The following is a 14,962-nucleotide window of genomic DNA, read 5'->3' as shown; positions in this document are numbered from 1 at the left end:
TTTTAACTTATGGAGTGTTGTAGAAGAGTGCGCACCAACTGTGTTCTTGGATATGAACCTTCTTGTTCATGTCTGTGTCTAATACCAGTCCAGTCATTTAGAGCTTTGTGATGACATTGATTAGGACCAGGGATGTTAGATGGGTATTGGAGCTAAATGCTGAAGCAAGGTAGATCTCAAAGAGCTTGAACTTTGCCCACTGCTCTAGAATGCTGTATCTCAGTGTGTATGTTGGGTCGTTCTTCTGTCTCTATGCAGGTACAGCAGGCTGAGTGAGCTGGTGGAGCATGTGTTTCCCCTGCTCACTAAAGAACAGAGCTCTGCATTCACCTTCCCTGAGTTCAGCTCCTTCTGCTTCTGGAGGCAGCCCATCCCCGAAATAAACCCTGACGACCTGCTCTCATAGGCTATGCTCTCGGACTCCGCCCAGCAGGGATTTCAGCCCGAAAACACCTGCCCGCACAAACCAAACATGCCTGTCCTTTTCCATGATCTGGCTAAAAGTCATGTGTCTCCAGGTCTGAGTACTGTGGTCAACTCTAAAGTCTTAACTACCTATAGCTCCAACCTGATCTCACACATCCATTTTGCCAGTAGTGGGCTCTGAGTGGCACTCTGGTCTGCTCTGAACAACTCTCCAAATCCTGAGCCAAAGCATACTTTCTTATCCCAGCCAGGACAGCTCTAGAGCTGTGGAAGTGTTCTCAAGCTGAACTTGGGGGAGTGTTGATGGTACAGTTTTTCACAGTATCCCACAGGGATAAGCCTGCCTGAGCACTGGGACACTGGAGTACAGAGCTGGAGCAATGAAGAGGATGCTCTTATCTGTTTATGATGGACCATTTAGCTGCTAAAGTCCATTTCACTCCGATGTCAATGTTTATCCCAGCTGTGGTGGTCCAGAGTGGGCTAGTGTTTACAGTCCTGTGGCCCAAGTGGTCACTGAGTGTGCAATGATATGGTGTGTACAATATGGAATGGAGAATTAGGCATGAAGTTGAAAAGCGAGAACGTGGAGATGGTGTTTAGCATCACAGATAATAAATAGTTAACCGACATATTTATTTACAAATACTAATTTATTTAGTTCTTTAACAATGACTCATTTGTTGTACAGATACTTATAATTATGAACGTGCACTGCCTCTCATACGTGGTGGGTGAATGCTTGGTGGAGTGTCTTGGTGGAGTGTACATCGTCAGACATCAAGGTGTGAGCTGAGGCTGCCCAGAATGCTGCAGAGCTCGTATTCTTACCTTCATTCTGCAACTTCAGACCAAGGGCACGCTCAACGAGAAGGCACGAGACCTTGAGAAAGGCTAGCAGTCCCCAAGGAAGGCTAGCAGTCCCCAAGGAAGGCTAGTGGTCAGCGAGGCTGCACTCCAGGCATTGGTGGCGGCATTCCCCACTTGCCAGTCCGGCTGCTTTATGATGCCTTACCGATCGCACTTTCAGAAGCCGCTAAAAGATCGCTGCAGCTCACATTGCACTTAAGCAAGGAAGGAACTGCCATGTTGCTGGCAAGTGAGTAAGTTGTTCGGTGATTTGTGCGAACAGTTTTAGAATATACATAAGTTATACATAGGATACTACTTTTTTTTTTTTTTTTGAGTGGCACTGCATGTAAATCCTCCTGATTAATATATGTAATTAATAAAATAAACACATGCATCCACTGGTTTGGGAAAAGAATTATCAAGCTAAAGCACTCTCTAAACTAGCTTTGACATTAGTGAGAAACCTTCGTTTGCATTAGCAGTTTACATTGTGTGCAGGCGTGCGCGTGTGTACAGACATTTGAGATCATTTTAGGTGCTTGGAAGATTAATGGAGAAATTTAAGAGTTTTCTCTTTTCATCCTTTGTATTGAAGAAGGAAACTTGTATATCTTTCTTTACAATAATACCACCATGTTCTGAGAATATTTCTGTGCTTTCAGCAGGAAGTTCTAGCTGTTTTGTGTGAGAGGGATCAAATGAGTTCTTTGTCGACATATGTAGACTAAAGTCCACCTGTGGCCAACTGAAGTATGTCTTACTCGTGAGTTGCTTGTCAAGATAAGTTGGTCTTTGCCTTGGTGTTACGGAAATGGATATATTTGTCCTAGGTCCATCGCGCTCACGCAGTTTCATAAACCATGTGTTCGAGTTTAAGTAGACATGCACATAAACTTGGAGCACAATAGCTAATTTATTTAGGGTAGAACATTTTTCGGTGTTGAAGGGTAGTTATTTGAGGGGGGAAAATGCGCATTCCAAGGTTGTTTGAATTGTTTTCGTGTATTTTGTCTGTGTTAATGATAGAGGTGAAATCTGTCTGTTAAGGATTAACAACGATCCCGTTCTTTCTATGAAAGTGATGCTTTTTGTGTGGGATGAGCACACTCATCTTGTGTGAATTTCAGACGTATGGTTAAACAAAAGCTATTCTTTTGGATCTGTTGCAGTAAATGCTGACAATTATTCGTCATTGCCCTCATGCTTTGGTTTTTTTTTTTTATTTCTTGATATAGGGGCTTTATTGGAAAATGCTCTTGGTTTCTGTTAGCTTTAACATTTGATATTTACCATCTGACCATCCTGAACACATTTAAATGTTACTTGCTCTATGTTTATGAAACAAAGAATGTATTAAAAAGCATTTACTACAAATGTTGACGATCAAGTCCACATTTTGTTTTTTCACTTTCCCTCAGTAGGCTGACAATTCTGTTACACTGCAGGTCTGTGGAACAGCTCTGTGTGGAGGATCTAGGACTAGACTAGACAGTGGGACCCAGTGGAGGGGAAATAAACCACTACCCCTGTGAGATTACAGTTAAGTGATTAAATGAATGATGGAGATTATGTAGTAAGTTTACACCACAAGCGAGCAATTTTCATTTTTTACTTTATTAGATTTTGTAACGAACGCCCTGTACAGGGTTTTGATATTACAGATCTGTTTTTTTTTTCTGCCTTAGAAGTGCAAGAAATATTGTTGCAATAAATAACATGAAATATGGAGGGAGAAGTCAATAGTCTGTAGAAATAGTCTCAGAGGAGGGGAGGACTCACTCTGTGAGAACGGATAGTCAGATTTAATAAATCATCTAAAGTTTTATTACTTAATTTTCTTTTATCACAAATTTATGAAACCATTTTTGTTTACATCTTTTGTTCCATTGTTTAAAGAAAAATTAAACCCTATATAAATGTTTTCTAAAAGAATGCAACTATTATTTATATAAAATTCATTTTAATACTGCTTCATTGGGACCTAAAGCAATTTTCTAAAATCTGATCTCAAACAGGTTGACTAATGACAACTATAACTGCTAATGTTTTGTTTTTATTTTTATTTATATATATATATATATATATATATATATATATATATATATATATATATAATATAAAATTATGTATGTGTGTGTGTTTATATATAAACCAACATTTTTCTTTTAAGATTGAGTAACTTAAGATTTATACAATAGAAACAGATAATTGCTAAATATCTTGCATTGGCCTTTTCATGGCCTGAGCCTGTAAGTGTCTGGCAACTTGGCTGCTTTGATGTGGGCTCTGATCCTGTTTTTCCTTCCAACGTCCCCCTGGCTTGCAATGAGCTTCAGGATGAGCAACCCGCGGGTGGCTGGGCGGGTAAGGATCCCTCTTCAGAGGCTATCGTCGTGCCTGAGGTGGATAGAGGAACATGGCACTGAAGGTGGAAAGAACCTCTCTGGCCTCCGAGATGGCCAGTGCGCCTGCTGTGCGCACCAGCGCCACGCGGTCGCCTGCCCGCAGTGAGATGATGACTGTGAAGGAAGCGGAGCCTCCGCATGAGCCTGGTGACGGGCCAGTAGCGGGCTCGCTCGCACCCATGTAGCCCGCTGAGTCCAGCTTCAGCACGCTGCGCTCAGACACCGAGAGCACAGCCTCGACCCGCGCGTGGTGCGGAGCCGTCAGAACTCCCGAGACCAGGTAGCGGCCATCCAAAGGTGCCGTGAAGATCCCTGTGGAGTGGTGGAGAGCGTAGGGTGAGAATTCAAATGAGCCTTGTTCAAGAACGGTGGATGCATTCTTTTTCATTGTCCTCAGTTAAAGTAACGCACCTTTTTAAATAGCTGTACGTTCTAGCTTGGAGACTTTATAAACCTTCTATTGGTAGCATTTGCAACATTAATTGGAATGGAGGTTTTTTAAAAGCAGGGGTCAGCGGTTTATGCTCTACCTGTTTGGGGGTTGTAATGTCCTCCGTCGTTGACCAGCACTCGGTTGAAGCGAATGATGCCAAAGTCCCCTGAAAACATCTGCTTTGAGAGTCCAGCAGAGAAGGAAAAGGGGTCTGCAAACAAGTTTCTCTCAGATGACACTGGAAGATGTGGAACAATATGCTTTTAGTAACAGATTATTGTAATGAAAAATAAATGATAGTTATTTAGATTATTTGCTAATCACACAAAAATAGTTTTTTTTTTTAAACTTTTTTTTTTTGGCTTTAAATTCCTTTGCATGTCAAAAGGCTCACCTACACTGGAAAAAAAAGCATTCAATTTACCTGGTCTTGCAAAAAGTCTTTGTGCAGGATTCCAAAGGACTTGAGAAACTAATGAAAATAAAGAATGCTTTGACCAAAAAAAAGAAAGTAAACTAGGGCCTCTCATTTCTATAAAGTAATGTGTAAAAATCATATAAATAACCACAACATTAAATGAAGCAGTCATGAGAGATAATTAGGTTTACCTGCAACTGGGCCAGGTCTGTATGCCACAGGGCTAATGGGAGGATGGCCTGTGGGGGTGGGGGGGAACACAGCATTATTTCTGCCAAGCGATGCGTCACTGGACCTATGGCAAATCACTTATGCACTCTCACCTGGTGCGCCGGCAAATCCTTTAACTGGCTTTCCAGCTCCGTCCAAGCCCTCATCTCGTTGAACTGTCACCTTGCGTATGTAGCCAGGGGGTCCAGCCTCTCCGGTCTCCACGGGCGGCCGAAGCACAGCTGGTTGGCTGGGCTGCTGCCGGGGCCTGCCTGGCTGGACCGGTGCACGAGGGTGGTGGGGGATTATCAGAGGAATGTGTATCTCAGGGATGTTGTTCCTCCTGGATGGAGATGAAGTCCTGTAGTCTGGGATGGCACTAGGTATCTCCTGTTTCATGGGCACTCCAACGATTTGGTTCAGCTTCTGGAAGAGAGCTGGCGGATCAAAAAGGTATATGGAAACATTAAGTGGCAAAACCAAATGGATATATCAGATGTCATCCAAAATTAAAAACATGAAGGAAATGGAAAAAGTGACTCATCTCATAGCAGCACTATTTTAATACTCTTGCAATGCTGTTTGTGGGCGGGGGGAAGCCACAATTGTTCTCTAGGCTAAAACTCTTCACTTTTCAAGCTATCATTGCTGCCATTCTTCAAACTGGGCAGTGTTCTCTGTATGGGAGTTCCTGTGTGTTTTTGCAGTAAAGTCTGCTCTATCTCTGAGACTCTACTTGGTGGTTTTCTGAGGGGAGAGGCTATGAGTTTCTCAGATGACTCAACACATTAGGGCTCCTCGCCCACTCACACACTGCTTTAATACACACCAAGTCTCACTGACTTGCAAGAAGTCTGACACCATGATTATTTAGGCCAAAAAAGATTGTCAATTCCTTAATATGTAGGTAGGTGAGAGTGGGGTAAGATGAGATTTTTTACTTAAGGACCTACAGCCAAGGGAATACGAGATGGGAATAAACCCACTGCATGAAAGACAAGTTCAGGATGTGTGCCATCGACTGGAGCCACAACAGTGTACCTGACCCAAATAGATTAAATATGGGGTCTGCAAAAAAGTGGTCTTGTGGCTCAACTTGCCCCATGTTGGAGGTTGGTTGAACCATCAAAGAGAACAGTTACTAGCTATTCTACTGTATTACTATTGTATTAACCAGATTTTCAAGTTTAATTCCAAATATTCTTAGTAATAATTAAATCCTTCATTGTACTGATAGTATTGGTGTTCATGAAACAAATATATTAATTCATCTACAGTTCTTTGCACTGATGATGGTGTGCCAAGTCTCTAGGATTAAAAATTAGTCAGGGCAGTTTTAAACTGAATTAAACTTTTTTTTTTTTTAGGAACATACACAAAGTTGTTCACTTCCAGTGGAGACACCCAACTGTATGTCTGATAATATCATATAACATTTTATTGATTATGATTGATAGCAATCAATCATATAAAATTATAGAAATTATTTGACATTCCATGCATGTAGGTTTCAGGGAAATATCAAGTGTTGCTCCCCAGGGATGTGGAGCCCCTATCTGTTTTTCTAATGTAATTAGCTATGTGGCATGTCGGCTGTTCAGATTCTAAATCTGAAATGGTAAATATAATGTCAGTTACACGTTGTTATGATGCAACTCCAAATTAAAGACCAAATATTTGACTTCATGTAATCCTGAAGGGTCCAACTTACCCCAAGGCTCTGCTCAGTTCACCCCACTGTCACCATTCTGAGAAAAGGACTTAGTCTCGCAGCCCACAGCTACCTTTCTGCTAATTCAGTCTGCTAATTCAGTTTTTACAAACTGGTAGTTCGTCAACATACCTGATATAACTTTTTAAACTACGTTTAATGTGAGATGTACCCGATATGCCTAGACAAAAGATTTTTGTGAAAACTTCATCCACATGGTTCTTTTTTCAACAGAAAGATAGAAATGGAGAATGCAAGTTAAATCTGGATGCCCAGATACAGGTGGTGGATCAGCTTTACACACTTGCTCATCTTACGCTGTTCTCCCCTGTGTCCTAAACCTTCTCAGAGTCCTGTACTGCCGCAGTTGCTTCCATGGCCTATTACTTGTGCTTGTGTAAAAAATTAAGCACAGTGCGTCATTCCCGACACCAGTAGTTTTTTCTCCAGCTTGCAACTGATATGAGTAAAACAAAGCAGCAGCCAGGATCCCACAGGTCCTACTCAGAGGGAGTTGGCTGGCACAGACCGACTGCACCCGACTGAGTGCATGCGTCAGTGCCGTTCGCCCGCGTTTAGCTGTTGCCCCAACACCACCTTTCTCAGAAACACACACACATCCTCCTACGTACAGCGCATTTCCCACGAGATAATTGGCATCTAGCTGTGCGTTTCCCATGAGTCTGTTTGACAAGCAGAGGAAATCACAGGCTCGTAACCCAGCGGCCTGGTGCAGTGGCTCAGAGCTCAGCATGCACAGATGTGGCATCTTCACCAGCAGTGAATCACAGGGACATTGGCTCCAAGTGCACGCTCCAGACTATGGGAGCAACGCAGAAGCAGTGCTTATATACAGCGGAGTGGAGGCACAGGCTTTCAGCAGGAATTTTTGGTTTGCCACTGTGTGGTGGGCATATGTTGGGAAAGGGATGGACGGGGGCTATGTCTGTAACATTACTATACAGGAAAATAGACGTTATCAGCAAATGCCAAATCTCATTTACAGCTGTTGGTTCAGAAGGCAAAACAGACAATGGGTGGTTCTGCCCATGGAGACACACATCTACCCACCCAAAAGTTAATGCCTTCTGTTCTGCATGCTTCACTAATGGCCAGCAACATTCCTCTCAGCCTGATCCATTCTGACCTCCAGATGCATCACTGGTCCCTGACTCAGTACCCTCACCTGACTCAGATCCAGCAGATGAACTACTTCCTTTCCCTGCTTAAAACCGACTTCTCTGATTGATTTGTGATATTGTAACAGGTCTGAGAGGAAAAGGTCCTGCAGAACACTTGCACAGAGGAAGAGGTTTTTGGCATCCTCTACTTGCAAGATACCAATCAGCAGGAAAGACAGGCGAGACGAGAGGAAGGGAGAAGTTAAGACCAGGGATGTGGGTTTGGGGGGGATATCCAATGTGAAAATGTTTTTAGGGGATATTTTTAGGGACTAGGACCTTAAGGCTTTGATCGAAATGTCAACGCCACATCAGGTTATTCCTAGGGAGATTCAAATTCTGATGTCACACTGGCATCTCTAGTATGGACCATGAAGCTCAGAATGAATCTGATTTACTAATGCGTGAAGGGATCTTTTGTCCAAAAAAAGTTGTAAAAATTTTGCAGTGATCTTCAAAAACAATAAAGAGATCAAGAAAGAGAGCATCAAGCCACAAGCTTCAAAGCCAGCCACCTTGTCCCTGAACGAGAGGTTGTAGGAATTGGCTCCAGAATTGTGCAACTGTGTGTCCCAATCCGGATACGCAGCCAGGAAGAATGAGTAAAGCTTATATCTTATCAACAGCACGCTCAGTTGGCCTGTGGGCTATGGTACTCCATGTGTTACACATCGTTTTGGGATCTTACAGAACTACAAAATGCTTTAACACTTTTTCACCCATCTACATCCCATTACAAGAAGCTATTAGGAAATATTTCTCATAAATGAAATGCTCACATGAACGGTCTCTGAATTTTTAAAAAACAAATGAGAGACATCACCTCATCTTATCTTATTTTTGCCTCAAAGATTATATGAGTACACTGTAAAACTGATGATTAATTTTCAATTCAAGGAAAAAATTACCAGATAGCATTTAACAAGCTGTTCTAACATCCCATGAAAACAAATTTGACACAGGCAACATAAAAAGGTCTTAGAGTGCTAAAATGATCTAAACCTTTAGTTTATTTTAGTGTGCACAGACTCCAGTTCCATGTGCAGTGAGGAAGCACAGAGGACTTTGAGTCCACCCTGTGTAGGAATGATGACATAAGCCTTTACAGGGGAGGCTCCCAAGGATCAGTGTGCCGGCGTGACATCACAGACGGCTTACGGCCCAACATCTGCAGCAGGGTGTGGGAGTGAACCCGCTTCATGCCACTGTACCTCCGGGGGCCTGACTGCTGGCCCGGGCACTTAATGAGGACCAGACGGCCCTCGTTTGCAACTTTGGGTGCAGCAAAAGTAGGGTGGGACTAGCAAAGGACAGTCGGAAGATGACATGAGCTCACAAAGTTTGGGAAAGAAGGGAAGGAGGGCAACCCACATCCCAAAGATGTGTGTGATTCCATTCCAGATCTTGTAACTTGTTTTTGTGTGTTGCAGGCATGTGGGGCCTCCTGCATTACTGTTGCCCTGGGGCTGTGCAGCCCCATGAGTCTGCCTGCATCTCATTACAGATGCAGGCCAATTCACTGTTTAACTGAGAATCATACTGTAACTGTATTACAATACCATGTCTGCCTATAAAGCCAAGGAAGTATGAAAATATAATCTTTGGCTTTTTTTTCATGATAACTCTGGTGGGTATGAATTGTAAACATTATTGCAGCTAAATTTTATCTATGGAAATGGTTCAATTTCCATTTTTCCGGGCTTGCCAAAGTTATACAAATCTTACATAATTGTTTAATACATTTACTCCCCATTTTAATTGTATTTGTAGTCTCATTTAGAGGCATGCCACAGTGATATTTGAAGTCACTACAGTAAAATGTAATGGAGTACGCCACATTTGTACAATGCATTATGCCTCACAGAGGAAGAATTAACACACCACTACATCCTGATGTACTGAAAGAGTACAAAATGACTGACATGTGAGCTGCTTTCCCTTTCCCTAAATTGAGAGGGCCAGTTCCAGTCTTGTGGAGCTGTGTTAACAAGAAATTGTAACTAATGCAGACCTACAGTATCACAAAACTTTTGCATCACATTTAAGGTTTTTGTTTGACTTACCTTGCAGTTTTGTGGTATGGCCCTTAAGCGCTGCAAGCTGATTCTGAAAGTTGAGCAGGTTGCTCTGGAGTGCGTCGATCTCCCTAGAGTGTGTCAGCAGAGAGGAGTTCACTTGCGCCAAGTGTCTCTCCAGACCATTTTTCATGCCCTGAACTTGGTTTATCTGCTCATTCTGCTTCCCACACAGCTGTTCCAGTGTGACCACCCTGCCATCTACTGCAGAGAAGCCTTCGGCTATGTTTGCTGCTGCTTCTTTACAGAGACTCAGCTCCTTGGTCACCTGGCCGCTCAACTTGTCCAATCTGACTCTCAGCTCTTCCACCTGGCCAAAACGTGGTCTGCTGTCTCCATGAGGCGGCTGAGCCTCTGCCCACTCCCCCTGTCCTGCGAGGCAACAAGTAGAGTTCAGGGTTTGTAGATCTCTGCTAATCTTGCTAACAGAGTCTGTCAATCCCACCACGGCTCCGGTCACGCCACTCACATCATCCTTGAGAGGCTTGAGCTTGTTGTCCAGGTCCTGAGTGCTCACGCCGTTCTGCTGATTCTGCAGAGCCAGATGATCGATTTTGCCCTCTAGATCGACAAGCTTTGTGGAATGGTTTATGACATCAGACTTCAAGACATCCAGATCACTCATACAGTGCCTCAAGTCCTTGGCGATACTCTCCAGACGTCTCTGGTTTTGATGCTTGTTGGATGAGCTTGTCTTGCACTCTACTGAGCATATCTGCCCCATGGCATTTAGTTTGTCTTCAAGTCCTTGGATTAGATACTTATTACCATTAACCTGAGATTGCAGGGCATCAACAGAATCGCTGAGCATCCCTGGGAAGGATCTGTTGCTCATTTCGATCAGCATGGCTGTGAACTGGTCTTCCATTGAATTCAGTCTGTCATCCAAGAACTGGCGGATATTGGCAATCTCATCTGCTAGTTCCTTGGTTATTTTCTCATCCACATAAAAGCAGTAGGCCTCTGCGTTCCTCTCAGTCACATTCATCTGGGCCTCCAGTTCATCCAGGCGAGGCCCGAACACATCCTCCAACTGCAGCATGGACAGGTGCTCCAACTCATTATCTACACGGGCGTTTAGGATTCGGTGAGCCTCTGCCACCCGCTGAAGCTCCTGCCATAATTCATGGTGAATATCATCCTCCTTAATAGGCGGTGTTTGCTTGTTGGTGCTCACCAGTCCATCTGACATGGCCAAGTCCAGATGTAGCTCACGGATCTCCTTCCTGAGCTCGGCCTCAGTGCTCTCCAGTAGTTTTGTCAGGCTCGCGTAGCTTCTCTTTTGACCATCGTCACATGTCTTCTGAAGAGAAAAGATTCTATCATCACACTCACTCCTCATCTGGGCTATCTGGTCCTTCATGGCGACAGTCATCTCCTTCTTTAATTTTTCAAATTTTCCGTCAATGTAGGTCTGGAGTACATCAAGGTCTGTGGATGCACCAACAGTGTCTGCTGGAACCTGAGAGGTGTCCATGAGCATCCGGATCTGGCCATCGTGTCCTGTCACAGCACCCCGCAACTCCTCAATCGCCTCGTCTTTGCTCTTCAGCGCATCCGTTACGTCATTCAGCCTGGCTAGCACTTCCTCCATCCCCCTTTCACCGTGAATGCGCCCCCTAGTGGCCTGGTGCCCATCCAGATGCACCACGCTTTCCTCTGTGCCTCCCGTTCTTGCAGTGTCTGGCGGACGCATGTTGTTGAGAAGCGTAACCAGCATCTTGCTGGTGTCCTCCTGCAAGTCGGTGCGCAGGTTTGTATTAATTGTGGTCATGGCTGCTTGGAGGTCCAATACTGTCTGTGAGAGGCGCTGCACTTCTTGCTCCAGCTGGGGGGTTCTCTCAGCCCCACGGTGGCCATTGTACTGCCAAGTCTGTTGTCGCCCTGGCCCTATGACAGGAGAAAATGGCAAACCTTTACTTTTAAGAAGAATATGATTTATAAAAACATTAAATTATGGTGAACTGCACATCAAAGATGCTAGGACAAAAATGATTCTGAATCCTGTCCTACTTTGAGTGGTTCGAGTGTGCCCAGGGCGAGGCTGAGGGTGTGCCTGTGGTTGGGGTTCAAGTATTGTCTGTGTATTTGGAGAGCCTTTCGGATCTTTGCAGTCAGGACCTTGGTATCCTGGGCAGCACCTCCATTCAAGCTCAGTCACAGTCTTATAAGAAATCCTGTAAGTTGGTCGAAACCGGGTCCGATATCTGGAAAGGAAAATTTAGTGCACCACAATGGAAACCAATATTGTTACTAAATGATTCAATCAGCAAAGAAATTCACATTAGTCAGTGTGCAGCAGACTGAACAATGAATGAATCACTTACTTGAAAAAAAAGCAACAATATTCCCCAGACATACAGTGATGTTCTACTGGAATAAAGGTGTGTGTGTGTTTATGTTTCCACAATTTTGTACTAGAATTCAAAAATAAAAGAATCTTAGTAGCCACAAAAGTAGCAAAAATGTTGCAGCGTTTTTGTGCAGTATTGCATGGGTTATTCTATTTTAATTGGCCTATGTGTTTGTTCAGATTACACTTAAAAGTCACAGTTAATATTATTTAAAGTAACATTATTTAAGCCATCCACTTACATGTGTGCACAGAGAAAGTTTTTATAAGTTTAGAGAAGGAGATCTGAGGCCCAGTGCTGCTACATAAATTCATTAGTTTGTCCGTCCATGTACTCAAGATTGCTTTACAAGCTGTCAGGTGGTCAGGATAATGAAATGCTAAAACTCTTTGTGTGTATTTCTCACTCATAGATGGCACAGCTATTCCTTTATGGACACTTAACATTTTGCAATATTCCTTGTCTGCATTATAGCCTACTGTATAATGCATCATCCTGCTCAATCTCAGCAATTTTATCTGACATTTAAGAACTATACCAATGCCTCCACTTTGTAACAATAACTAATAGCAGTAATATGATGAACAAGAAAGATACTCAATATTTATCACAAGGTAACAACATCAGGGAACTATATTCAAAAGCAATATTGTCATGGATGTCACGAGAAGTGAAATTTTGTCTGAAAGTGTAAACAAATTCCACAAATTAAAATATGCGAAAACCATCAACAAATACTTCAGCAAGTCCAGAAAAATGTTATCCAAAAAGTTTCTTATTGGTACTTATCGTAGTACTGATTTAGAACCTCCTGAAAATCCATAGACATGCATTTGGCACTCTGCATATGCGGCTAATTTGAGTGTAACACAATAAATCTTAGTGGTCCAGTCGAACTCTAAAAGGAAGAACAGATTACATCATTTCCCATAGTGGGGAGGGGGATCAGCTTTCACGCCTGTGACTTCAATTATGTATGAAAATAATTACTATCCACGCTAGACAACGCCAAGATGTTTGACCTATTATAGGAACACACAGTTTTATAAATACTGTTGTAGAAACCTCACCTGCATTCTGAAATCTGATGTAGAACTAAAAGCTCCACATGGTCTTTTTTAGTCCCACATTATATTTTTTGCAGTTTCATCCTTCCTAAGGCGAGACTGACTTGTGTTAAAATTATTTGAATTGCGAGGACTATGGGATGATGTTGAGAAGTCTATATTTAGGTAGGAATTGCAAAATGCTTCTTAAAATATCAACTTAGTTTGAAGTGCACTACTGTTTAGGAGAATAAACGTCCCGAGAAAATATTCACAATAAAGGGTTTTACCATCTGGGTCTAGTGCCAATAAATAAAATGTCTTGCAACCATTTAGCTAACAGATTACATTAAAATATGGTGCGCCATAAAAATTGAATAATATATCAAAAATAAATAGTCTGGAACTTATGTGATTTCCTGTCTTTAGTGCCTTTATGTCTTTTTGTCCTAGATGAGGACAGCATGGTACTTAAAGTCCAAGGAATGTCTAATTACCCCCAACCCACATACACTCACGCATGTGTGGACACACACACACACACACACACACACACACACACACACACACACACACACACACACACACACACACACACACACACACACACAAAATCTAGACTGTTTACCCAATTTCTAATTGCCACACTGAATCATTCTAGAATAAACCCTATGGATATACAGTTCCCTTTTTATAGACATTTTAGGTCTTGTAGTCTCTCCATGAGTTTACAGGGAGCCCCTGCACACCGGCCCCTCCCGGTCTCCCGGGGTACTTACATCATTTGTTGCTCGCAGTCCGGGTGATGTATCGGACAAGGCGCAACTTCAGGCTCTACATGGCTTTCCACGTTCCCTTGCACCGCGCAACTCACGTTCTTTTGAACAATAAATGCACACCAGTTTCTGCGAATATGTGAAACAACAAAACTGAAAAATAAACATGCATTCATACTTGCATTAATATTTTCCTGAAAATGCACATGGGAGGGATGGTAACGACGCCAAATCCATGGATTTTAGCCAGACGACAGAACGTCGGCACTCGATAACATTCTCAATAACTCGCTGTTATCAGCAGGCCTGGCGCAGTTTAAGATAGCGTCCTCAAACCGTGAGGAGACAACTGTTAGAAAATGCGACCAAATTCAGAGCAATAAATGAAACCCGGAAAGTAAAACATCATGATTGTTTAAAGGGCAATGAAGTAATTGTTTTATTCTGTTACCTATCAAGGCGCTTTATCAAAATGTACCTCAGTCCACAGTGCCTGCAGCCATACGTTATACCTCGAGTAATCGAGAGGGATTGTAAAAATGTCATTTTCTCGGAGAGAGGGAACCGTTCGTATTTTTAAAAAAAAGCGTGTAGTGAAACAGATTAGAGTCAAAATACTGGCCTAAAGTAAATGGTGCCGACAGCCAGATTATAGGAAGCGTCTCATGTTTGAAGAAAATAGAAAATCCCGAAAACAGCCACCTTGGCGTAGAGGATTGTAGAAGTATCTGCTAGTGCAGGTACACGTTTACTCACTTGTTCCTGTGCCTGTGGAGCGGTCCTGAATATGAAGTACCCTGGAACATGCTGGACGGAGCCCCGCGGCTCGCAGACACGCTCAACACAAACCACACAGCCAACGGCACGCAAAATACATGCTGCGCGCAAGTCATCGCAAAGCAGACCTAGACACTTTCAAACGACGAACAAATGAAAAAAAGTGACTAGGGCTGAGTTCAGCCTTCTCAAACCACAAGGAGAAAGAGCTCCGTGAGTCTTGAGACAAGTTCGAGGAAGTCCGAAAAAAAGTTACGCTCAACTCTACAGGAGACCCCCATTACCCTATGAAAAGTGT

The 14,962-nt window shown here is 43.0% G+C and overlaps 2 protein-coding genes across 7 annotated transcripts in view; one reads left to right on the top strand and one right to left on the bottom strand.

Annotated features, from left to right (window-relative positions):
* The window catches only part of lpin2 (lipin 2), a 20,609-nt gene extending 17,536 nt beyond the window's left edge, over positions 1-3,073 (top strand). For 5 of the 6 annotated variants that reach the window (XM_081694936.1, XM_081694935.1, XM_081694934.1 and 2 more), the window contains one exon: positions 259-2,656. In XM_081694936.1, the coding sequence (XP_081551062.1) occupies positions 259-406 (148 nt within the window). In that variant the 3' untranslated portion in view covers positions 407-2,656. Of the gene's footprint in view, positions 1-258; positions 2,657-2,723 lie in introns of those variants that run through there. The other variant, XR_014115942.1, reaches the window with a different exon arrangement.
* On the bottom strand, positions 2,874-14,962 carry emilin2a (elastin microfibril interfacer 2a). The gene is made up of 9 exons (XM_027014451.3): positions 14,644-14,962; positions 13,891-14,016; positions 11,725-11,918; positions 9,700-11,601; positions 4,858-5,181; positions 4,726-4,773; positions 4,541-4,588; positions 4,214-4,354; positions 2,874-3,995 (listed from the first exon to the last, which is right to left on the bottom strand). Exons 1-9 carry the CDS (start codon positions 14,778-14,780, stop codon positions 3,664-3,666), a joined length of 3,252 nt encoding a protein of 1,083 aa, XP_026870252.3. The 5' UTR covers positions 14,781-14,962; the 3' UTR covers positions 2,874-3,663.

Source organism: Electrophorus electricus, chromosome 13 (assembly GCF_041902795.1).
Source record: "Electrophorus electricus isolate QZ-2024a chromosome 13, ASM4190279v1, whole genome shotgun sequence".
Classification (NCBI taxonomy): domain Eukaryota; kingdom Metazoa; phylum Chordata; class Actinopteri; order Gymnotiformes; family Gymnotidae; genus Electrophorus; species Electrophorus electricus.
This window is presented reverse-complemented; position numbering and strand designations above follow the sequence as displayed.

What these genes read in the sequence shown, in the direction of transcription:
- emilin2a (XM_027014451.3), bottom strand. Translation starts at nt 14,780, where the DNA reads ATGACTTGCGCGCAGCATGTATTTTGCGTGCCGTTGGCTGTGTGGTTT. An exon ending in GCACACTCGAACCACTCAAA is followed by an intron (nt 11,602 to 11,724) that starts GTAGGACAGGAT and finishes CTCCTGTCATAG; the next exon opens with GGCCAGGGCGACAACAGACT. An exon ending in AGGATTTGCCGGCGCACCAG is followed by an intron (nt 4,774 to 4,857) that starts GTGAGAGTGCAT and finishes CCACCCCCACAG; the next exon opens with GCCATCCTCCCATTAGCCCT.